The sequence below is a fragment of the Saccostrea cucullata genome, unplaced genomic scaffold (genome assembly GCF_032062105.1).
Source record: "Saccostrea cucullata isolate Sc308-1 unplaced genomic scaffold, CSIRO_AGI_Scuc_v1 ctg145, whole genome shotgun sequence".
Lineage (NCBI taxonomy): Eukaryota > Metazoa > Mollusca > Bivalvia > Ostreida > Ostreidae > Saccostrea > Saccostrea cuccullata.
Window position 1 is genome coordinate 256,520 of NW_026931856.1, and position 24,520 is coordinate 281,039.

The 24,520-nt window shown below is 33.7% G+C and overlaps 3 protein-coding genes across 6 annotated transcripts; 1 reads left to right on the forward strand and 2 right to left on the reverse strand.

Moving 5' to 3' along the window:
• Positions 1–677: 677 nt before the first annotated feature.
• On the reverse strand, positions 678–2,443 carry LOC134233702 (uncharacterized). Its single transcript, XM_062715694.1, has 3 exons — positions 2,047–2,443; positions 1,651–1,851; positions 678–1,510 (listed from the first exon to the last, which is right to left on the reverse strand). The coding sequence occupies exons 1-3, from the start codon at positions 2,348–2,350 to the stop codon at positions 843–845; spliced, it is 1,173 nt and encodes a 390-aa protein (XP_062571678.1). The 5' UTR covers positions 2,351–2,443; the 3' UTR covers positions 678–842.
• A 192-nt stretch (positions 2,444–2,635) lies between these two features.
• Positions 2,636–12,289, forward strand: LOC134233703 (phosphatidylserine lipase ABHD16A-like). Its single transcript, XM_062715696.1, has 19 exons — positions 2,636–2,762; positions 4,306–4,362; positions 4,493–4,646; positions 4,756–4,841; positions 4,960–5,027; positions 5,170–5,253; positions 5,693–5,766; positions 5,905–5,945; positions 6,036–6,137; positions 6,455–6,568; positions 6,784–6,948; positions 7,069–7,132; positions 7,349–7,412; positions 7,642–7,698; positions 7,849–7,920; positions 8,030–8,103; positions 8,423–8,521; positions 11,484–11,530; positions 11,936–12,289. Exons 1-19 carry the CDS (start codon positions 2,688–2,690, stop codon positions 12,044–12,046), a joined length of 1,608 nt encoding a protein of 535 aa, XP_062571680.1. The 5' UTR covers positions 2,636–2,687; the 3' UTR covers positions 12,047–12,289.
• A 70-nt stretch (positions 12,290–12,359) lies between these two features.
• On the reverse strand, positions 12,360–22,911 carry LOC134233710 (uncharacterized). 4 transcript variants are annotated; one of them, XM_062715705.1, is made up of 9 exons: positions 22,313–22,911; positions 16,986–17,045; positions 14,425–14,521; positions 14,207–14,341; positions 13,896–14,098; positions 13,572–13,776; positions 13,330–13,441; positions 13,123–13,152; positions 12,360–12,763 (listed from the first exon to the last, which is right to left on the reverse strand). In XM_062715705.1, exons 1-9 carry the CDS (start codon positions 22,544–22,546, stop codon positions 12,508–12,510), a joined length of 1,332 nt encoding a protein of 443 aa, XP_062571689.1. In that variant the 5' UTR covers positions 22,547–22,911; the 3' UTR covers positions 12,360–12,507. The 4 variants fall into 4 exon arrangements, with proteins under 4 accessions (XP_062571689.1, XP_062571690.1, XP_062571693.1 ...); XM_062715706.1 differs by having other exon boundaries at positions 14,207–14,338; positions 22,313–22,909; XM_062715709.1 differs by lacking the exon at positions 22,313–22,911 and adding an exon at positions 19,351–19,391.
• Positions 22,912–24,520: the final 1,609 nt, after the last annotated feature.

Sequence of the window (24,520 nt, forward strand, 5' to 3'; positions counted from 1 at the left end):
GATTCAGCATCCGAAGCAAGGCTGGTAGTATGCATCCTAAGATGTATCATCCATGTAAGTTTGGTCATTATATGTCTCATAGTAACTTGGAAATGATACTTGCACCAAAAACTTTAACCTGTTCACTCAACCGGAAAATGTAGGTCAGATTCAGCATCCGAAGCAAGTTTAGTAGAATACATCCTAAGATGTACCATCCATGCAAGTTTGGTCATTATAGGGCTCAAACCCTTTTCTTCAAAATGAAACCATCACCAAAAACTTTAACCTGTTCACTCAACCGGAAAATGTAGGTCAGATTCAGCATCCGAAGCAAGGCCGGTAGTATGCATCCTAAGATGTATCATCCATGTAAGTTTGGTCAACATAGGGCTTATAGTTACTCGGAAATGAGACCTACACCAAAAACTGCACCAAAAATGTTAACCTGCACCAAAAACATTAACCTGGTCATTCCTTTGCTGAAATTGCAGCATCTGAAACTTTGACTGGTACAATGAAACACACTAGCAACATCTTCCATGCATGTCTAATCAATATAGGACATAGAAGTACTTAAAAAGAAAACTGCTCCAAAAAACTTAACCTTAACCCGGGACGCCGACGCCGACACCGACGCCGAGGGTATCACATAAGCTCCCCCCAACTTCGTTGAGGTGAGCTAAAAAGAAAGACACTGGAATGGAGAAGATGTATAATTACTGAAATTACTAACGAAACATAAATATATTACCGGTAGTGTCAGGAAATTCCTTTTCAACTAAATGACAACATCTTTCTTCCTTTTTTTTTATACAAATCTTGCCCTACTAGTACAAGTGTGTATTTGAGGATTAGTTAGATTAATTATTTCTATCGTCCTCTTCACTGCTGTCTTCATCAGAGTCCTGATCTTGATTCTCCCCAAATATAATTCGACTCAACAGTTTGTGTTTTTTATACAAATAACTACTAGCCATAACTGCTGGAGGTTCTTTACGTTTGATTCCACTGCTGCTAGAAGATTCAACATTTCCTAAACTCAGCTTCTGTTCATAAATCTCTGTTTTCCCTCGGGTGTGATTGAAGAAGTCAGCAGTGTATGTCTGCATGGTGTCAATCAATCCTGAACTCAAATACGTGTAATTAACAACAAGCCAAGAAATGAGAATGGCTGTTAGACTGAACATTCTACATTCTTCCTCTGACGAGTCAAACAGTGGCACCCTCGTACTCTCAAGTAGAACATCATGCTCTGCATCATAAAACATGACAGTCATTTCAGAAAGTCCAACTCCAATTAAAGGGGTGAGAAAGTTACTGCATTCTGGATGTTTTTGCTTCTGCAAAAATGAAAATACAATTGTCTTTGCAATTAATTGTGAGTTCTGGGATAAAACACTTGTTTTCTGTTTTTCTAACAAAGAATTTCCAATAGCACTTCCAGAGTTCTCCTCTGGCAATTCACAATGTAATGCTAGGTTGTCATTGATAATGATATCCATATTCCCATGCCAAACCTCACTGTTTCCTGCAAAACATCAAACTTAACGTTTTCATAAAACTTTAAAACGGGAATAGAATTGATTCAATTGACTTAAAACTGATGTTTACAGCTACTAATAAGCACCTCTTAGAAGTTAAAGTTCTAAGAAATCAATTGACATTTACCAACACTTGTGTCTCCTAATGCTCCTGTCAGCTGGCAGTTGGGATAACTACATGGGCAGTTGTCTTTTCTCAAGTCATCACACTCTTTGTTAACTGTATAGCGAGATGATGTTGACAACTTTCCAAACAAGTGATTTGCCAGCAACGTACTCAAATCTGCCTTAGTCATTTGGTGTAAGTTGGTTGTTGGTATTTCATCAGCTTTAAGCAAATAAGAATCATTCTTAATAATAAAAAAATTACAATAAATAGCTATCTTTCTCGATATTCCAGTGCAAATATTTCAAAATATGACGTAAAATTCCCAAATATCATTACATTGATTATTCATTAAATGAAACAAAATATTATCCTCCTTGATTTCATTTTCAGCCCTTAATACCAATAGGCAATTACCTGCATTAGATTTTACAAATGCTAGCAGCTTATTAAGCACAAATTGTTCCTGCCTGTTTTCTGGCATGCCTCTGTTTTCTAAATACCCAATCAGAATGTCAACGCCACGTCGAAACACATCTCCAAACAAAAACGTCTTTCTGGACTTTACCTCTACCTCACAATATGCTTTAGAGAAAGACCTGTAGCTAGGATTTGAATCTGCTGCATTACAGTTTACAATTTTCAATGGCCTGAGTTGAACACAATGTTGGGATGCTTCGAAACAAAGACCATCTAATGCAATTGCTAATTCCTTATTCATGTTTTAAGGAAATTCACAAAAATTATTATCTATATCTGTGCTAAATTTTCTCCATAAACTTTTTCCTAATCATGCTGATGCTAATGATGATGTTGTCCCATCTGAATCGGGTTCGAACTACCTGAAATTACGGGCGGTGTAAAAGTAGGTGCAAAAACTTGTTAAACCGTTGTAATACATTACTTTTAGGAAGATTTCTTCGGCAAGCTATACAAGAAAAATATGAAATATTGTTTAAAGCTGGAAGGAACTTGATTTTTTTAATTACATGTAAGTTTTTAATTGATTTAATTTATTTATACAGGTTTACTTTTACCCCATTCCTACAACTTTCACTATGGCATTGACAGCATTTTGGCATTGTTTAAGAGGGCCTAAATTATATAGACAGCTACGAAACAATGAAGGACAGGTGAATATGAGATCTTTTTGATATACACGATTTTAATAAACCTCAGATATAGTGTCAATGTACTCTGAGAAGAAAACTGTGTCTAAAATATGATGTGCCTGTACAGTGACTAGTAAAATGATCTTATGCCAGTGTAGTATGGAAAGGAAGAATGAGTAAACATACATTGAAAATTCATACATATACAATGAAAACATATGCCTGGACCGGGAATCAAACCCGGGACCCCTGCATTACTAGTCAGGTGCTCTAACCACTGAGTTATCCAGGGTGATGTCCTCGGTACAGCCTTAATTCCTACATTCCCCCCTCCTTAAATAGTCTTCGCCCCCAAAGACACAAGTTCACCTTGTCAGAACTTAACATTAATTTTATTATTATATTGCCTGAACACAATCTGAACAATGAAGGCCATGGCACCATCTGTAGTATGGAAAGGAGGAATGAGTTAAGCATATACATTGCAAAATCAGAGATACATGTATATAATTATTTATATAAATATTAATGAAAATATGTGGCTGGACCCGAAATCTAACCTGGGACCCCTACATTTATAATCAGGTGCTCTAACCACTGAGCTATCCATGCCGATGTCTTCAGTCAAACCTAAATTCCTACCTCAGTTATGGTTAATATGTTGACGGTGCGACCGTTAGAGCGAGCGCAAACTCTTCTATTGTTTTAATTTAGATCGGGCTCGTCAAACCGCACGTGACATTTGGTGCGTCTAGACTCTGACGTCACATGACGTCGTATGTAAGTTACAAATACCAAGAAAAAACTGATCAGTGCTGAAAGTTAATGAAAAAAGTTACGTTTACAATTTATCTTCAATATGTATCCATTTAATCAAGGCAAGTAAACTTTTTGTTGAACATTTGCCGTCATTCTCGCGAGAAAGCAACTTTGCTAAGTGATGCATTGTGGGTCAAAATTACTGCGGCAAAAAATTCTAAAGAATGAATGTGCAGTAGTCCGAATTTTCTCTTCGCCCAGGCGTTGTCGTTAGAGCTCGCAGTTACGAGCGTCGCTTTGCGACGCTCGCTGCGCTCGCTATTATAGAATTGTTATGCTGCAAATATGTTATGGAAATGCAGCTAACATTTGCAGTCATGTTTCACGGTAGTCTAGAAGTTCCAAATTTCTCCTGTGGTTTGAAGAACTGGCCTTGGTTAAAACAAAATTTATTTGATTTGAACATATTTTATTGTATACTGCATACAAAAGAATTGGATACAAGTTCTTCAACTTAACGGAACCTCTCCTTTTATAGCCTGAGTTAACACAACTGTGCCCTTCTCACAGGTCACACCATCAACATGTGTTGATTTGTTTAAACAAAAAAATCTAAATTCACTGCTTAAATTTCCATTGTAAGGCGGATATATTAGATTACTGAGGCACATGCTCTGCTTCAAAATAAATTTTTACCTGTTAGTATCATTAATTGTAAAGGATATATTTTATTTCAAATGCACAAGAATAGCCAGAGTAAATGTCTTACATATTTTAAACTGGACTTCCTCTATTTTGATTTCAGCCCAAGGTATACCAGGCTAACTTTATTGAGGCAACAGGAGACAGATTTATAAGTGTTGTAAGTGTATTACTGCAATAATTTTTGTCCATCTAAGAGTTCTAAGTTTTTCATGTGTTAAAGACTTGCATACTCATTATACTTCAATTTTTTTTAAATGGATAAACTCCTTGATACATTTATTTTATAGATTCGATTTTGTATGTCTTTTACATACTGGACAAGTCCCTTTGTACTTGGTGTGCTATACCGACGGGGCTATTTCTCAACAGAGGGTCTTGTCAGCATTGGAAAGTTTATGTTCTCAATAGGTGTTATCTACACTGTGGCGTATATTACTAGAGGTGAATATAACTATTTATACCAAGTCTACACATTTCCATGAATCAGTTGTCAGAATGGTATGTTAACATACTTATGAAAAAGGACTTAAATAGTAATAAATATTTGTAGGTGTTGGTCGCTTTAACAATGCAGATTACATAACATTCCTCAGTATACTAACAGCTACACAGAGGTCCCTAACTCAACAGAATAAGGTAGATATGTGGAAAATTGAAGAGATTCCCCAATCTCTATTTTTTTTTCTTAGTATTTATGATTAATATTATGAATAAAAACAGAATTCTAATGCTGTTACTGGATCTCTTTCTATAGAGGATGTTAGCTAGATATGACTTTGAGTTTTGGGCGTGGCCAGTGGATTGGTATATGGGAGAAAATGGGTAAGTTGCTCATGATTTAGTTAAAAAAGTTGTTTCAATGTGTCGCAAGGTCTCTTTGTAAAAGATGAAAAAATCTTTTATACATGAGTAAAGTATCTTTTCTTTTGTTAACATTTTTTTCAAAATATTATTTTCTTCAAAGGGAAGTGAAGAAAATCCACCAGCAGATTCCAAGATCTAAACAAGTAGAATTTTCACTAATCAATCTTCCACTGAAGATTTTAAGGTATCTTTTCATTTAATTCTATAACCATAACTCTTCACCTCTATGCCAAAAAGAAATTTAGTATAAAGAACTACATGTAGATAAATCAAAAAGATGTTCAAAGATGAGTACTAGACTTTTTTTGTGCCTTTTAATCTTAAATGAGATTTTTTTGTAGAAGATCATAATCTGCACATTGATATTGAACATTTATACTGCATGTACTTTGGTATTAGCCCTTGATGGTACATTGACTGTTCATGGCAGTTAACTACATCAAAACTTATGTAATCTCAATAAAATCAAATTCAGTAAATTCATTTGTGTAAAATATTGTCTAATTCTGAAATTTGCCTAATTCAAATTGTTATCATTTGAACCAGTGCTGTGCAGGTTAGACAAGTTTTACTGTATATCTTGCTGTACATAATGTAAATATTGTCTTTCTTCTCCTTTACAGTTATGCTGCTGTACACACTTTTGGGAGGAGGATGCTTTACCCAGGGGCTACAGCCCTCATTAATTCATTAGTTGGTAAGAATAATGTAAATGCATTAATTTGTGTAAAAATGCAATTAAACTGCAGCATTTTGAAAATTCATATCTAGAAAACCATGTATATGGATACCGTCTAAACCACTTTTTCTTATTGTACATTTTCTATTTTCATAGGTCCTGTGTTGAGTCAAAACAGAGCATCCTTAATAGAAGAGGTGAAACTATGTGTCTCTTGTATCTCAGCTACTGGTAAGCTTTACATCATTGCTCTGTTTTTTGTATTTGTTGATTTCCATTTCTTGCAGAAAAAGGGACAAAGAGCCAAACTTTTGACAGCAGATGGGAATAAAATAGATACTATGTTTGTGGACCGGAGACACACTGGAAATCAAAATGGAAAGACTCTGGTCAGTGGATTTTGCTAAATTTTAGACAAAAAAAACAACAAACAAACAAACACAAATTTGGGTTTATAGATAGTGCCAGGATAAAAATACAATCTTTTAAAGGTAGATTCCGCCCTGTCCCAATAAGCAAATATACTTCATACTATAATGATATGGTAATGAAAAGATATTGAACAAATGTACATCATATAGTATTGCTGGCAGTCAATTCTTGCTATTCATTTTAAAATGTCATGTAATATTATTGATAAGGTCTTACTTTCCATCCTGTGATTATTATGTTTAGATTGTATACTGTGTTTAATTACTTATTGTAGATTGTATGCTGTGAAGGTAATGCTGGTTTCTATGAGATTGGTTGTACAGTTACCCCGTTAGATGGAGGCTACTCTGTGTTAGGATGGAATCATCCAGGATTCTCAGGGAGCACGGTATGAACCATCTCCGGTGTTCACAGTATCAACCACCTGTAATTGTAGATTTATTTCATAAAATTTTTGATTTATATTCCCACATCAACATTATCTTTCAGATTTATTTCTATTTTTGCAAGAGAGACCACACATCTTGAATTTAAATTACAGTAATGTTGTAGGGGTGTCCTTAATGTGATCTCAAGTTTACCATATGTTTTTTTTTTTTTCAGGGAATTCCAATGCCTTCTCAGGAACAAAATGCTGTAGATGCTGTGATGCAATATGCTATTAATAGATTGGGATTCACTCCTGACAATATAGCAGTGTTTGCCTGGTCCATTGGGGGATACACTGCATCATGGGTAGCAATGAATTACCCAGATTTAAAGTACACTGTAAGTACAGCATAGTAGATGTTTAAGTAGAGTATAAAAATAAAATGTAATGACCATTAGTGGATACAGGTGTGGTAGTGAAATAACGGTACTTCATATGCACATTGTACTTCCTTACAGGTAATAGACGCCACTTTTGATGACGTCGTTCCATTAGCTCAGGCCAGGATGCCAGAATATTTTGGTATTTCAGTTCTTCGTTAGTCAGTTTAATCAGTTATAGATATAGTGTTTAATACTATGGGGTTTAAGTCAGTGATTGAACCAATTGCATGTAACAGAGAGAATATTGTAGAGAGTTTTGTATTTGTGCAAGACTTTTTAAAGATAAAGTTAATCTCCTGTAGACTGTATCAGGATATTGTCCATTCTAGCCATACTTATTTACTTGTTTTTTCAGAGAACTTTGTAGAATTTACAGTTAGATCATATCTAGATTTAGACATAGCAGCTCAGTTAATAAGGTTTGTAATGTTTCTTTTCTGATGTTTTCTATTAATTTTTCATAGGTAATTTCACTTAAAAATTCAAAGTGAATTAGTTAAAACTGCATTGATTAAGATGAGAAAAGGAAAATCCAAAATAGGTTGATTTATGGAATACTATTGATTTTTCTGATATTTAAGAAAACTTGCTGATGTATACACAATATATTCTCTGTAATGGTTATATTATTTTCTTCATATTTTATAGATATTCTGGTCCAATACTTTTAATAAGAAGAACACGAGATGAGATGATTACAACAAAGTGAGCATAATTCAGTATTTTTTATCCATTTACGAAATACACATAGACTAAGTACATGAGGTTTCTTTTTATTTGGTGAAATGTGTTAGCCAATGTCAGGATCACATATGTTTTTAAATATTAACCATTCTTTTTATGCCATCTTTATAGGTCAGATCCCACTGGAGTCAAACTCTATTCAAACAGGGGGAATTATCTTCTCATAAAATTGTTACAATTTAGGTAAAAACAGTTCATACTGATTGTTAATCAAAACTGTGCTCATTTAAAAAAATGATGATTTATCTTCCTCGCCTTTTACCTGCTGATTTGATTTATTGATTGATTTTAGATATCCACATATTGTTGATGATAGTACACTAGCCCTTTTAGCTGATTGGTTAGCAAGGCTGAAACCTCAGCAAGGTATGTAGTCTTCCTTCAGAAAATCTGTAAACGTTTACAGCATTGGAGTTTGTTGCTATTCAGTCCTATGCCTGATCTTGTACTGCTAAAGCACACCTTTATATTTTTTATTTCCTCTTTGGTATGCAATTTAAGTTTGGGATTGGACCTGTTACAGTATAGTGTGATTATTGATAGCAGGCTGGAATCTTAGCCTTTTATATAAAGGTTGCTTTTTATTCAAACATTTTTACTCACCTTTAAATCTGAAAATGTATAAACAACATGAACTCTGATGGGTTTTGCAATTTAGAATTGAATTAAATTTTTGAAATTTCAGAGGACCTGTGGCAAATACATGAAGTTGATGAAGATGAGTGTTTAGCCAAAATTAGATCCTATATACAGAGTGAATCTGATACATTTCCATGTAATATAGGTAATGTGTAATATTCTGTAAATATCATGGTGAATTCTTAACATTGTGTAGCTGCAATGATGTAAAGCCCTTCCTGATTTTTTTAATCCAAATTTTATGGGGAATTAAATTTTGGTCAGGGGATATAGAGCTGAAAAAAGGGGAAAAAAATTGAGAGAAGCATTCAGTCTTTACTTGACAATACTGATATTTAAAAGCAAATTCATAGCATACCATACATTTTACATCCTGCATTTATATTTTAAGTGTATCTTTAAACCACAATTTGAAAATATGAAGGCTATGTTTAGATATTGTCATTTTAGATAGTTAGGTTAAGAAAGACAATTCTAATGTGCTCTAAATCAAAATCAGGATACAACATTTAATTCTAATGTGCTCTAAATCAGGATAATACTTATGTGCTCTAAATCAGGATAATTCTTATGTGCTCTAAATCAGGATAATACTTATGTGCTCTAAATCAGGATAATACTTATGTGCTCTAAATCAGGATAATACTTATGTGCTCTAAATCAGGATAATTCTAATGTGCTCTAAATCGGGATAATTCTTATATGCTCTAAATCGGGATAATTCTAAAACAATAGATGCTGGGGTACCCCAGGGGTCTGTACTGGGTCCCTTCTTGTTTTTGTTATATATAAATGATATAGCTAAAGATATATCTTGTAATATTCGACTGTTTGCTGATGATGCCTCTTTGTTTGCTATTATAGACAATGATATCAATGCTCCAACAATGTGTGTTACTCAAGATCTTGAAAAGATAAGAAATTGGTCCAAAGCTTGGGCCGTAGATTTTAATAGTGAAAAAACGGTTAATGTTGATTTTACTAGAAAACACGTAAGTTATCGTAATATTCAGTTTGGATATGGAGGTGATTATATAAAACAATAAAATACTCATGTTCATTTAGGATTACAATTTCAAGCAGATGGTTCTTGGAACAATCACATATTGAATATATATGAAAAGGCATGTAAAAGATTAAATATAATTAGATTACTGAAACATAGCATTGATAGAAATTCACTAATAAAAATTTATTTTGCCTTTATAAGACCAATTTTAGAATATGCTGATGTTGTATGGGATAATTGTACCCAAAGTAGTTCAGAATTGCTTGAAAAAGTTCAGATAGAAGCTGCCAGAATTATTACTGGGCTTAGAGTTAATTCAACCAGAACTTGTTTGTATGGTGAACTAGGATGGGAACCATTATATCTTAGAAGAGAAAAACACAAACTTCAATTGATGTATAAAATGATTAATGGTTCTGCACCTGATTATTTGTATGATTTGATTCAACCTTGTTTTCCTGTTCAACATGCTTACAACCTAAGGTCTGGATGTAATAACTTATGTATACCAGTTTGTAAAACAATGTCATACTATAATAGTTTTATTCCATCAACCGTAAAACTTTGGAACAGTCTTAGTGAAGATGTAAAAAACTCTCCTTCATTAGCTATCTTTAAAGCAAAACTTAAGAATTGGGGAGCAACTAATAAACCTTGTAGGTACTTTAACTTTGGTAATAGAAAAGAAAATATCTTGCATTGTCAGTTGCGAAACAATGCTAGTAATCTAAATGCACATTTAAAAAATCATTTTTTATCAGATATTCAATCATGTCAAAAGTGTGGATTTCATACTGAAGATACTGAACATTATTTTATCAACTGCCCATCATATAATGTTGAAAGAAACATATTGGTAAAAAAATTAAATGATATTGATGTTGTTTTTGAACTCAACGCTCTACTAAGAGGAAAATCTCAATATTCTTATCAAACTAATTGTAAAATATTTTCATATGTACAAGAATTTATTAAATCTTCTAAAAGACTAAATTTAATAGGGACACTGTTATATTAAATATTCTATTAAATGCATAATTTTTTTTTTCAAATATTTGTATTATTTTTAAGCTGGAACGGTATGTAAATAATATGCATACAGTTAGGGGGTTGTCATTTTTTTGGAGATATAATATTGATAAATAATACTTGATTGTAAATCTTTATTTTTCATTATAATTTTATTGATTATCATGTTCATGTATTATTTACTACTAATTTGTATCTTGACCAATTATAAAAGGAGAGGGTTTACATAGGCATTGCCTGTTGCCCAATCCTGATTGAATTATACTCAATAAAATATGTTTAAAGTATAATTCTAATATGCTCTAAATCAGGATAATTCTAATGTGCTCTAAATCAGGATAATTCTTATGTGCTCTGAATCAGGAAAATTCTTACGAGCTCTAAATCAGGATAATTCTAATGTGCTCTAAATCAGGATAATTCTAATGTGCTCTAAATCAGGATAATACTTATGTGCTCTAAATCAGGATAATACTTATGTGCTCTAAATCAGGAAAATTCAGGATAATTCTAATGTGCTCTAAATCAGGATAATTCTAATGTGCTCTAAATCAGGATAATACTTATGTGCTCTAAATCAGGATAATACTTATGTGCTCTAAATCAGGATAATTCTAATGTGCTCTAAATCAGGATAATTCTTATGTGCTCTAAATCAGGATAATTCTAATGTGCTCTAAATCAGGATAATTCTTATGTGGTCTAAATCAGGATAATACTTATGTTCTCTAAATCAGGATAATACTTATGTGCTCTATAAAATCGGGATAATTCTTATGTGCTCTAAATCGGGATAATTCTTATGTGCTCTAAATCGGGATAATTCTAATGTGCTCTAAATCAGGATAATTCTAATGTGCTCTAAATCAGGATAATTCTAATGTGCTCTAAATCAGGATAATTCTTATGTGCTCTAAATCAGGATAATACTTATGTGCTATAAATCAGGATAATACTTGTGTGCTATAAATCAGGATAATACTTATGTGCTCTAAATCAGGATAATTCTTATGTGCTCTAAATCAGGATAATTCTAATGTGCTCTAAATCAGGATAATTCTAACTTCAGGGGAAGAATATAGTGTAGAAGATAAGAAGAAAATGGTTCTTTACTTAGTAAGTAAATATTTTATTCTTTATCTCATTATTTAAATATTTTTAAAGGTACTACTTTATAGTGTTTAACGTTTTTATGGTACACCTTGGTAAATAAATGTTTTTTATGGCATATAGTAGTACTGGTAAGTAACTATTTTTATAATTTATCATTGCAAGTAAATATATGTTGTATATGATAAGTAACATCAAAACACCTACCGATTTCTTGTTTTATTTGAAATTCCACATTATGAAAGAACACAGCCAGCCATATGCATTTATAGATATACACTGTACATATGGTATAGACTGGATTTTTTGGTGGCAAATATTTCTTTGATCTATTATTACTATAGCTTTGAAAGCATCATTTGACACTGTCTTAGTATTGTGGTAATTTCCTTTCAATACATACATTTATAGGCTTCCCGTTACATGATAGACTTTGATTCGACACACTGTAACCCGCTACCTGCATCACTTTTCAAAAAGCCATGGTCTCCAGACAGTGAAGATCAACCAAAATTTTTGTGACTAGAACTTTGTACCTCAGTGATTGCTCAAACCATGGACCGATGCTAGTGACCTTGAACTCTCATGGATTAGTGACATTGAAATATCATGAACTGATGCTACTGACCTTGAACTCTCATGATGTTAGTGATCTTGAACTATTTATGTCAAATTTATTCACAAACTGACCTTTTTTGCTGAGCAACAAATTATTTGTCATTTTATACAACTTTTAATTTAATTAAATAGAATCACTTTTCTAAATTCTTTCTTTTTTAATATTCAACCTGAAATATATAAGGGTACAGATGATAAAAAGTAAAAGAAAACAAGATGAAGAAATCATAAATTTAATATCACAACAGTAAGAAAATATACACAAAATGTTGTTACCAAAAAAGTTTAGTAATAAAAATATCACAGTCTGTTCAACAAAAGTACAGAAAGAAATACAGTAATAAACTGTAGAAGTAAACAATGGATTATCCCCAGTCAGGATGGATGACAAAATGGCGTGGGATGACGGCATGAGGTCGGATATAGTGAGAACTCCAGTTCTCCACGGGGTCATCATTTCTGTACTCGGGGAGATGGTGCCAGGTGGTGTGCATCCATCGTTCCTTACGTGTGCCAGGGGACAGCAAACGGAGGTGGTTGAAGCGGGATTGTTTCTGGCCCAGGGTCCGTCCTTTTATGTTAAATCTACTGGTGTCAGTATATAGACCATTTCCTTTTCCACTGAAATAATGATTAGACAGAACTATTAAAAAGCATGATTGAAGAGAGAAAACAGTAATAAATGTTTGCAATATTAAAATCTCAAGGTTTTATTTTTGTTTTACCTTCACCCAAGAAGTAAATCATTTTGTGTGCAAAACAAAAGACAAAGAAAATACAGGACTGTGATGGAATATATATATAAAAGGTAACAAGGAGAAATGTGGAGGCATATATTTACAATGGCTGATGGTCCACATAAGAAAAGACAAAATAAAGCAAGTGTTCATAATATCAACAAAGGAAAGGGACGGTAATTTGACAAAGCTTGGCTAGAGAACAGAGGTCTAGAACTACAAAGGATATGACCAATCAAATACCGTAACAAAAGTGGAATAGTTCCCTCCTCACTGTAAAGAAATTCCTTGCTTTTATGAGTTTCATTCAATGTGCACACAAATTATCTTGATAATAAAACACTGCAGTATTGATTTTCCAATTCGTGATCTTGACTTTAAGTACAGTTTTAAATTTGTGTCCAGGTATTGAAATTTATAATATGACATTGTGTTATTTATGGGGCTTACTTCTCTAAAGCATTGATAACTTGCTCCAGTCGCTTTTTCTGATCATTGATGCCCTTCCCCATCAACTTCTCACCAGCCAGAGAGTTAAAGAATCTAAGAGCTACTTGTCTCTCTGAAAAAAAGCAGAGTATATAAAATTAAAAGAAAATTGAAATAAACAAGTTTCTCTTGCATACCGGTATTAAAAACCTTTAAAACCTGCCGACTGAAAGAAATTCGACAAATGAATACACTGAGCTCACCTGCTTCACTGGCACCAAAGAGCCATTTATCGACCACCTCTTTGGCGTCAGGTTGTAAACTTTTATTTAGAGTTCCTCCTAATTTTTGTCTTTTATCTGCCATTCGTAAAACCTTTTCAATGACTTTTCTATCCGCATTTGGCGCCAGTTTCATCCACTGCTCTGCTTTATCTAGAACATGGGGCTGAAGAGAGTGTCTGAATTCCTGAAAATATACCAAGTATTTGTGAAAAATATACAAGTAGGTTTTCTTTTCTTAAGGACTTTTCTCCCATTGTTTTTGTCCTGCTCTTCTTAAGTTCACATTTTAAAATTTACAGTTACCTCGCGTAATGTGAATTCCTCCTGCGCTGATGCACCGCCGAGATTGGTCATGCTTCGGGCCACCATTGGCACCCGGTGATGCATGTCGGTCTTGCTTCTCATCATTGGACTAGATCTTGTGACGTCACCGAGTTTAGTGGGCGATTTCACCCCACCACTTGGATCCTTTCTAGGACTACATGATCTTAATCTAAGTTCAGGAACTAAAAAATAATTATTATTATGCATAAAAAATAGATCTCCAAGGAGACGACAATTTATTAGTAAAATTATTTTTTGAACAATTTGAATTTCGAATTAAATCTACTCACGCGAATTTTGTCGATTGATTTTCTGTGGTCCTTGTAAACTGGTCAGAGTTCGTTTAATGGGGGACGGAGCTTTAGGTGTCGGGGAGATGGTGAGAGCCTGGACCTCCTCTTCAACTGTTTCCAACCCGCCTACTACTGAAACAGAACCTCTCTAAACTTTTCTTGTCAAATAATTCTGCAGACTTTAGGGTTTACTTATAGTTCACTATCTATCATACCTGGTTCCTCAGTCTTGAGATGAAGAGGTGGATCATAGTGTTCGACTTTATCGTCCATTGACGTGAAACGGGAAGGCATCTGCCAGTTGTTGAATGTCTGAAAGATAATAAATTAATTTTCTTAAGATACTGCTATTTTCAAATGGGGAATATATATATTATGTAGGGGGATGTATACTATTTTTAAGGCAGCAGCAGTTCTGTGGTTGAGATGGAGGACGTTTTTTTTTCCGGAGAGCTACAGTTCTACAACTGTCTTTAGAATTCTCCTTCATCAACAAAATAATCTGAAGCACATATATTTTCATTGAATAACCTTTTTAAAACTTATTTAACTTTTTTTGTTTGTAACATTTTGTGTTGCTTGAGTTCATACATAACTGCTTCAAGGTAAACTGTGAAAATTTCAAACTTTTACTGTTGTAAAGTACAGGTGATTCCAAAAATCGATTTTAAAGTTGCCCAGGTATAGGAAACTCAGCGTGAAATTATCACAATCATCAGTTTCATGAAAACAAAAATCCTCTCCAAATATAGGGCCTTTCATTTAAAGCTTAAAATAAAGGACAGCATTTATAAATCGGTATTAAATCTACCATATATACAACACAGCTGGGTGCTATATAGATTTGTTTGACGTAAAATTAGGAGTTGATTGAAATTCTTTTCCCGAATTAAAATGTACAGAATAGAGTTGTGGTTGATTGGTATTCAAAAAGTTTAGAAATCTAAAATATACTGCTTCTCTTGAAAACTGAATATCAAAAAAATACAAAATCAGAATTTCAAACCTCCAAACATCAGAGAAACAAAAATTAATCTGGTCATACTTGTCATGATCGGCGAATAACATCAGTGTGTAATCTTGCATTTGACTAATTGACATTTACTTATATGTATGTTGAAATGTGATTTTATAACAACTTGTTTGTAATTTCTCGTTTTAGATCAAAATGAAATTTGTCATAAACAAATTTATAAAGAACAAAACAAAAATTTTTAAAAATGAAGCATTGTTATTCTTATTTAATACATACGAACATATATAGGCATTTCGTAAATATAACAATTAGCTGCATATTTTTATTGGATTTTTCTTTTATTTTTATTGGTTTTTCTATTATTTTCTATTGGATTTCCTGAAGGATAAATGAAATGTACACAAAATTATCAGGATTGTTTATTAGCATTGCTGAAAGTTACCAATGGCTGGTCGATGAACTGCAATTACTTAAAACACTTAAAATGCAGAGTTTGGCAAATACGAGAACTGAGAATTAAAGCTTAAAAAGGCCCATTGTTTGTCGAAATACAATCGCTGAAGCATTATTGCTTTAAAAAGGTATAGACTTCGATTATTAAAAAAAGTTCTGCTGTTGTAAGTACTTCAATCACACCTTACCCGATCTTTCACCAAAGAGTTTCATTTATTATAGAGGAGTTTAAATTTCTACAGCGAGACAGGCTTATTTCACAATTTAAATTTTAAGAGGTTAGTTCGTGTTTAGCCTCTTTTCAACATAAACATAATGACCGCCATAATTTATTGCCTTGATAGACGTTTTTAACATACATACGAACGTATGATTATGTATACCTTCCATTATCTCTGAAGAATTACATAATAACTCTGCAAGTCAACCAAAGACATAGACACTAAATTCCATATCGATCAATTCAATCAATGTGATGGAAACCTTGCTTTTCGAATCAGGATTTGAGGTGGGAGAAGGGGCACGACCATGTAGTTTTAGTTGGTGGCACTATCAACTACAAACAATTCCTTGAGAAGCAAAAAATGTTTTCTATAGTGTTCATACAGGTTCTTGTGATATTTTTTGCAAATACCCAAATGATGTTGTGCACATGAAAAAGGGTATATTGTAATTAATTTTCCCCCATGATCTTTAAGTCTACTCCCACCATCACTTGAATTTCAAGGAAAACCTGTTTTAGTCTCAAGATGATAAAAAAAAATCGTCGCTGAAATGAATCGTAATTGTAGGTATATAGATTACAAATAATGACAACGAAAAAGGCAACTTCACGAATAGGGCCTAATGTTTTATCGATATTCAGGAGTATAAATTTACATTCAAACATACTAAATTGCATTTGTCTTGACAACAAAAACGCTTTGAATTGCTGTGAGGGCAAACGAATGTATATGCCTGCATTTCGATGAGAGAAAATAAAGAGCAGGTTTTTCGTCTCCAAAAGAAACTGGTAAAAACAGGCATTTGTCGTCTATTACATGCATGCTATGGGGTTTGTATATATTTAATTCTTTACAAAAATAAGCATAGATACAAAGTTTTAACTTGAGATGGATATGTTCATGCACTCCATCACTTTATATATATTTTTTTTCTCAATTCTATGTGAATATTTTACTAATTCTGATAACTCTACTGGCTATCATAGAAAGTGATGATATCAAACAAACAAAAGTTGTCCGATACCTTTTAATGCTGTCTGGAAAAAGCTTGATTTTCTGGACAGGAGTTGCCTTACTATCTGTATACTATGACGGAATGCCCAAGAAGAGGAAAAGAACTCACCTGGCGGTTGTTTGGGGCCAACATGATGTCTGCCACCGTCTCCCTCTTCTTCTGAAATGGCTAAAACACAGAAAAAAAGGAATCTGTTAATAAAATCCTGTGGACATTTGGACAGTGCACCTCCACAAAGAGCAGAGAGGGAAACTCGGAGCTGACAATTTAAATGACACCAAGGGGGCACTGGTTACCGAGAGCCCTGACAGTAAACACTCAGCCATTTAAAATTAAAAATTCTCTTATCCCACATATCAATATTTGTTAATTGCCTTTATCATTCAAGCATAACCTAAATATTGAAGATTATCAGGGAAGATTTGAGTATTTTAGATTACTGAAAAAACTACTGTTAAGTGAAAACCAAACATTTCTAATCAAGGAGATCTTTATGAAACCTCTGAAAATTAATTTCTGACCTCGAAGAACGTTTTTGTCATGACAATTTTATATTGTACAACTAGCATAATGAAGATTTTATTTACAAGAATTTACCACAGGCGTTTGTTTTATACGTATATACAGTACGCTAGTTAATTTACTAAATTATGCAATTATTTAATGTATGGTAGTAAAGTAGTGTACTGTATAAAACAATACAGAAGTGAATGGAATTGAACTCATTTGAGGAAACAAACTCCTGTGGAATTTACCATGTATGATAATTTGATTAATTTCCTCTGAGAATACACCTTTGAACAAGCTGTAAAATGCGGTGCATTTAACGTACTAAACGGGTATATGTTAATATTATTTTACATACAGGTAAATGTTTACTTATGCTCTTTATGTTTTTGTTACTTGTTCCTGGTAATCTATTTGATCTCAAATATATGCCCTCTAAATTGAGATTGACTACTCAAACATAAATATATGAATATGTCTCAAACGAAAGTAATTCATAATCGTAATTTAAATTTAACATTGTTTAAAAATTCACTATCTCTGACGATAATTAAGGAGTCTGTATATAAAGTTGTTATCGGATAGCCTGTTCAGAATGAACAACCTGAAAGGGTTCCGATCCACTGGAGTTCATTTCAGATCGGAACTCTTCCCTAGCAAGGGTCTTCAATTAAATTCAAGGATGTCTGTCTCTCAGCCAGGAACAATTACCCATGAAATTATCATTTATATAAATATATCACAAAATGCATCTTGAAATAGGAATTTAATTTCTCTCTTATTTATATTAAAGACTGAAATTTAGATAAGAGGAAACTCCACATACTAGTACCCCTTTCTGAGAGGTTTGAATGAAAAAGATTTTCCAGTAAATTCAAATAAAGATACACAAAACGAATCCAATAAGTTTTCTAAAATATATTATCATAAATACTCGTTGTTAAAAAAAATGGAAAGAGTGCATAAATGGAAAGGCCATGTACCGCATGGAGCAAGAAAAAAGATCATTTTAAGGACAGATGATACAAACAACCTTTTGTCAAAAAAATGAAAATAACAACTTGAGTCATGTTTTAATGAGTAAAATGAACAAGTTTCACCGTGTACTTTTCATTTTTTTATTCAAATTTTCACAAAAATGGGATCTGATGTGAAAAATATTTATATAGATTAATAGAAATTTATTATTTGCATCATTTTCAACATCGTCGCAAACCACGGCCAAAATGTACGATCCTCTCCCATTCTGGAGAGAGCTTTATGCGGACTCCGGACCGTGGCTTGAGACGATGCATTTTCAATGAAATTAGGCCAAAAAATATATACCAATCCAGGCATCCATTTTGTGTTTCAGGTCTTTAGTATGGCAAGAAAGATAACTCATATTTACATTTCTAAGAGGCCTAGTTTAATCTTGATCAAAATATTTAGGAGAAAATGAGGGAGTCGTTAGAACAAGCCCTTGAAACCGGGTCCTTGGGACAACAAAACAAAGTTTTTTTTAAGGGTGGAGAGACAGAACGTTCTGTCGGAGAGTTGGGGGTGGTGGTTAGCATCAGCATCCATCATGGGACCAATCCCAAAATTAATGCATTCTTCTTGCAAGTCTGGGGACAGCTTTCCTTAATGTTTCACAAAACCACGGACGACAACATAACAGATTTTCAGGCGAATCTATTTAAAAAAGAGAGAGATATGATAAATCGCTCTTCAAGCTTAGGAACTTAATTGTGTAGATCAATATGGAGGATCACTGCATTCCCTATTAAGTCACAGTTTAAAAATACGCGTACGTATATACATGGCTTCAATATCTGAGATGAACTAAAATGCACCCGAACAAGCAAACAAATATGAATGATCCCAAACTAGTTTTCTTTTGCATTTTATATGCAAATGAAAGGAAACGGCCCAAGAACTATCAAAGCATTAAAAAGCCTTTGTTTTATCTAATAAATTGACTTACCCATACTCGCACCATATCTGAATTTGAATTAAAACTAACAAAGAATCAGTAATTAATGGTTTAAAGAGAAGATAAGAAATGGATCGGGTTCAGCCTCTCTTTGTCCGTGAACAATGTTCTTTAACTGATTGAATGAGGGCACATGTCATTAAACGTACGCACGAAATTTAAAAGACCATGTCTTGATGTCTGTAGATATTTTGTTCCGATATAATGTGTATTGAAAAATCAAAATGTGGATTTCTTACACAGGTTGAATAATATCGGTATTTTCTTAATTAGCGTACTAATCAAATTAATCGAATTTTTCACAATAATGAGGTGTTGGCAAAGTCTACATGGGCAATCTAAAACTGCCAATTTTCTTACCCTCCTGGATCATTTTGTTTAAAAAAGCGTTTGATATGGCAAAGTAGAGGTGCATGCACATGTATCTTAAAGAAAGATAACTCTTACACGAAATACTACACAGCTTTGTGAGAGTGTTCGATCTAGATGTGGTGAAAATATATGTACATGAAAGGGATTTTCAATATGGATCTAAAATTATTTTAAATAGTAATTTGGACTTAGATGTGGACCTATATGTGAAAACAGGGCATGATAGAAGGGGAGAATTGTTTCAGAGCTTAGTATGATGTGGGAAATCTCCACTGCAACCGTACTACCGTGCTTTGTATCTAGGGTTTAACAAAGGAACAAGCATGGATAATGGATACTAGTAGATCATGTTTTAAGTAAGACTATATATACAACAGAACGCCTTACACTTTTGCCGATTAATAAATCCACATTGAGAAATGTGGATGGTATTAAGCCAAATCTTGGCCAAGCTTAGCAAGATCTGAAAAGGCAGCTTTATTCTCAAGAACTTTTTTCCGAATTTTTTTTCCTTTTACAGTTTAAGTGCTGCTACTTTTGTGTTTTTATGCTTTCATGAGAGAAAAAAGAAAAAAAAACAGGTGAAAATATCAAAAGTCAAGCATGGAAACTGCAGATAATTGGAATTTTCCCATGTCCAAGGGGCATACCCGGTAACTCTATCAATAAATTGCTCGATTGTACCCAAAACAGAACTTGACCTAGATATTTTCATGATTAATTCATTTCACTATTCATTTCACTATGTGCAACTATTGGAAAGAAATGAATGCAAACCGCAAATAATTGGAAATTTTCAAAGTCTAAGGGGCAAAACTGCGTCAAAAAGTGCTCGATCGTACCAAAAACAAAACTTGATCTAGATATTCTTATGATAAATCTTCTTCGAAAAGGGGTATTTAAAATAGAGAAACCCGAAAAATGTGTAAATACAGTTATTTTCAACTTCTTGATTTTACGTTGGGATTTTATTAAAGCCCCGGTCAATACGTTACACTGAGCTTGATGTTTATCATAATACAATTGTCTGACACAGTCTTAAGTCATAACAGTAAGGTACATACCACCGAGACCACAATCTTGGGGAGTTCCCCCGCCTCTGACATCCTCAGTTATTGTATTATCCTAGATCCACTCCCAATTCTGTCCCCCATCAAACCTATGTTCTGGCTCAAGTCAGGGCATTGGTGATTAATGTTATGTACAGAGGTATATGTTTTAGGCTTAAAAGATTGCTGAATTAAGCCAGATAAGAATTATTTGAATAGAAAGTCTGCTGTTGGTAACCTATCGGGATTAAAACCATTATAGGGCCGCGTAATAAGTACTGACGGAACAGAGGAAATCAAATTCGCTGATTGATTGCGCGTTTTTTAACATGTGTATTTAAAAGAATTTATTGGATTAATTCCATTTTGTCGATCAGAACTAAATTTATATGTCCCTCTCTTTCTACTAATAAAACATTCATGATGTAAAGATAGGTACCAGGAAATGGCTATTGATATTTGCGTTGGACATCTGGCGAACTTTTTATTTTATTTTCCTGTGCAGCTGCTACGTAACATGAAAACGTGAGGGTCTGCAAGTTAATTGCAAACCCTTCAATATTTTGTCTATACTTTGTCTTGAAGATTTCATGAGACACTACAAAATAAAAACATTTAACTATTTGAACCACGTAACAAATGCTTAGATGACCAAAAAAAATCTTAAAACGTTTATAATGTTCATTATACGAGGGTTTCTCTAAACTCATCAAGTAGGTATTTGGATCGATGGGACAAGCTGTACATGATTTAGAATGTGATTAAATGTAAATCGGCTCAATGTCGCGGGCACCTGGACCAGACATCTTTAATATAATACAAGGAGCTATGAATAAATTCTTTCATATCCCCTGTTCATGAGGACTTCTTAATATTCCGCTATTCTTACAGTTGACACAACAGCATTACAATACAGAGGATTACCATATGGTAGTTCTCAATATCGTCATTTATATATTCTTAAATGTATAAAATCTTATTATAAACGGAATTCTGTGACCCACAGGGTGTATATAAATCGATCCTATAGGTTAAGCATCAGAAAGAGATTAGAATGCCCTATAAACATTTTTTTAATGATTTCAAAGAACTGACAACCTACTAGTATTTGATCATGCATATCTAAAAATATAGGGGCCTTTATATTTACGAGATAGTACAAATATAGTAAAAAAGATAAATAAATGAAAATATAAAATTATTTTGTGTTTCCAAGTACAGTCAACAATAATGGAATCTGCTGACGGAAAACTGAGGGAAACTGGAAAACTGATACCACTGAATCATTTGACTACAGTATGACCATTTTGATCTTAAACATATTTCACTGAAAATGTTATACATGTAATAATTATCATTGATGTCCAAAAATTCAATCTGCAGAAACAGTTCTCAAAAAGAAATAGGTCGATCAACAGAGCTTTAAATAATGAGTAGTATATATCAGTGTTACTACTCTGAACTTTCGTTGCTAGGGAAGTTCAAGTTCCGTAATTCTGCCTTTACTTTGGTTCGAAGTAAAATTTTCTCACCTCCACCTCATAGTTGGGTTCCTCCAAAGTGAATTCCCTGGGGCCCAGGTAATCTTTGTGGGTGACGGTGTTGTATTTATCCCACGAGCGTTTGGAGCCGGCGGACGGGGGAAGCAGTCCCTCGCTGCTATCATTCAGCATCCGTAACTGCCGGGCCATCCAGTTTCCGGGCGGAATCTGTTCCGGAATTTCCATGGTCGTTTTTATCGGAACATTAGCAATTTCCGTAGCCATGTACAAAAATATCTTCCAAATGCAGAAATTCTTTTCGATACCTCCGAAAATTCACTCTCTAATTTTTCATTGCCGTTTCACTGCACCTTTAATCCATTGTTGTGTCCTTTAGGACCCTGGATCGGTATAAATCCTTTCTCTGCAGTTTACGCATTAGCAGCAAATCTCTAACGCTGGCGATCGTGTAAGACGATTAAGGACTGTGTATTCCATTCACAGAGCCCAGATATATTCTTTTAATCACTTTGATCTAATTTGCATATTTGATAAAATTCTATATGATGGTCGACTGAAGGTGGGTTTGATTGTTGAATAAACAGACCCCGAAGACATTCGCCAAGTAACATTAAAAAAATCAACAGACAGTTTCTATAGGAAATTTATTTAGTGCAAAATGCATTATCTTTTTATGTAAAGTCAAATGTACATCTATTGTTTCCCTTTAAACAAACTTCACAGTTTCTTACAATTTTAAAACCTGACAAGGTACGAAGAATTCGACACTAGTATGATATGCTTGATTAATGCCATTACTTGAAAATAACCTTTAATGCAAAACGCATTGTCATAAAACAATGTGTCGTTTTATCAGGTACAACTTAATACATTTACATAATAGGGGGTGAATGGCCCTCTTCGGGTTGCTAGGGTCGCACTCCCATGGATACACACGCGGAGACGCCCATTTTTCCCCGGCAAAGATTGATCCATGTCAAACCCCCTATCAGACCATATCTAGCGATTTGACGCTCTTCAATTTCCTTTGTTTCCATGTAATAGGTATGGTGCGCTAATTGTGCGCCTTAGACCAATTTACATGCTGTTATCGGCCATATGTTATACTGGTGTGATGTTGTTCAAATAATTTGATATTTTATACTGATAAAGTTCAGTGTATTGCCGACAAAAATACCCTATCAGTTCATCAATAAGATGTCAATCACGCCAATACACAAGCCTTATCCCCCCATAAACACGTATACCGCACTTGTTTCATTCTTAAGAATGACTTTGGACCTTATTGTGTAGCAAACTACAGGCGATTTTGCAAGCTGTCAACACCGAAGTAGTATTTCTAAAATGATGAACTAAAATAAAAGTTAATGTTGAGAGTTCAGGAGACGGCCGGGTTGGGGGGGGGTGTAACATTTGATATCTGTGCTAAATATCAACAAAATCACCCGTGAAAAGAAAAATCTCACTGTATTATTTATATTTAGAGTACGGAATAATGAAGCTCCTAAGGGCCACAACAGCTCTTTTTCTTACTTAGTTATTATAAATCATGTAATATTTACGGTCATTGCGCTATAAACCTTTTTGTTTAAGTCAGTATTACTAAAGTTTTTGTACTTTGTCAAAATATTATTTATAATTTATTCCTTTTTTGCCTATGTATCATCAGATTCAAAATGCATTGAAAGGAAAAGACATAACGACAGTACATGCTTGTCATGCAGCGATAAACGAGGCGAAATGCTGCGTTTTATATTCTAGTATTCCATAAAACATTGCATATATCTAAAGTAAAGTTTGGGGCAAAATTTAAAATAGATAAAAGTATTAGTACATGTATGTCAACTTTTGTTGAAAATTCTCGAATGTTTAAGATTTTATAGCAATTGTGACTTGTGACATTGCTTTTGGATACCCCCCCCCCGAAAAATAAAATAAAAACGGAGCAAATTTACCTCAAAACAATAATGTTCATCTCAGTGCTAATACACTTTCTTTTCTACGAAATCCCATTGGGCTCATTTTCGTAGGTTAAAAAATAATTTTTTCGCGTTGTAACGCGTTACTTTCGCTAATAAACGCAAAACTTCGCGAATAATCGCCAAACTTCACGAATAAACGCAAATAAAGTTTCACGTTATAAAGCAAAGGTTACGCATTTATTATGAAAATGAGCTTAATGGGATTTCGTACTTTTCAATGTTTTAATATCTCTTGAATAGCATTCAAGATTTGAGG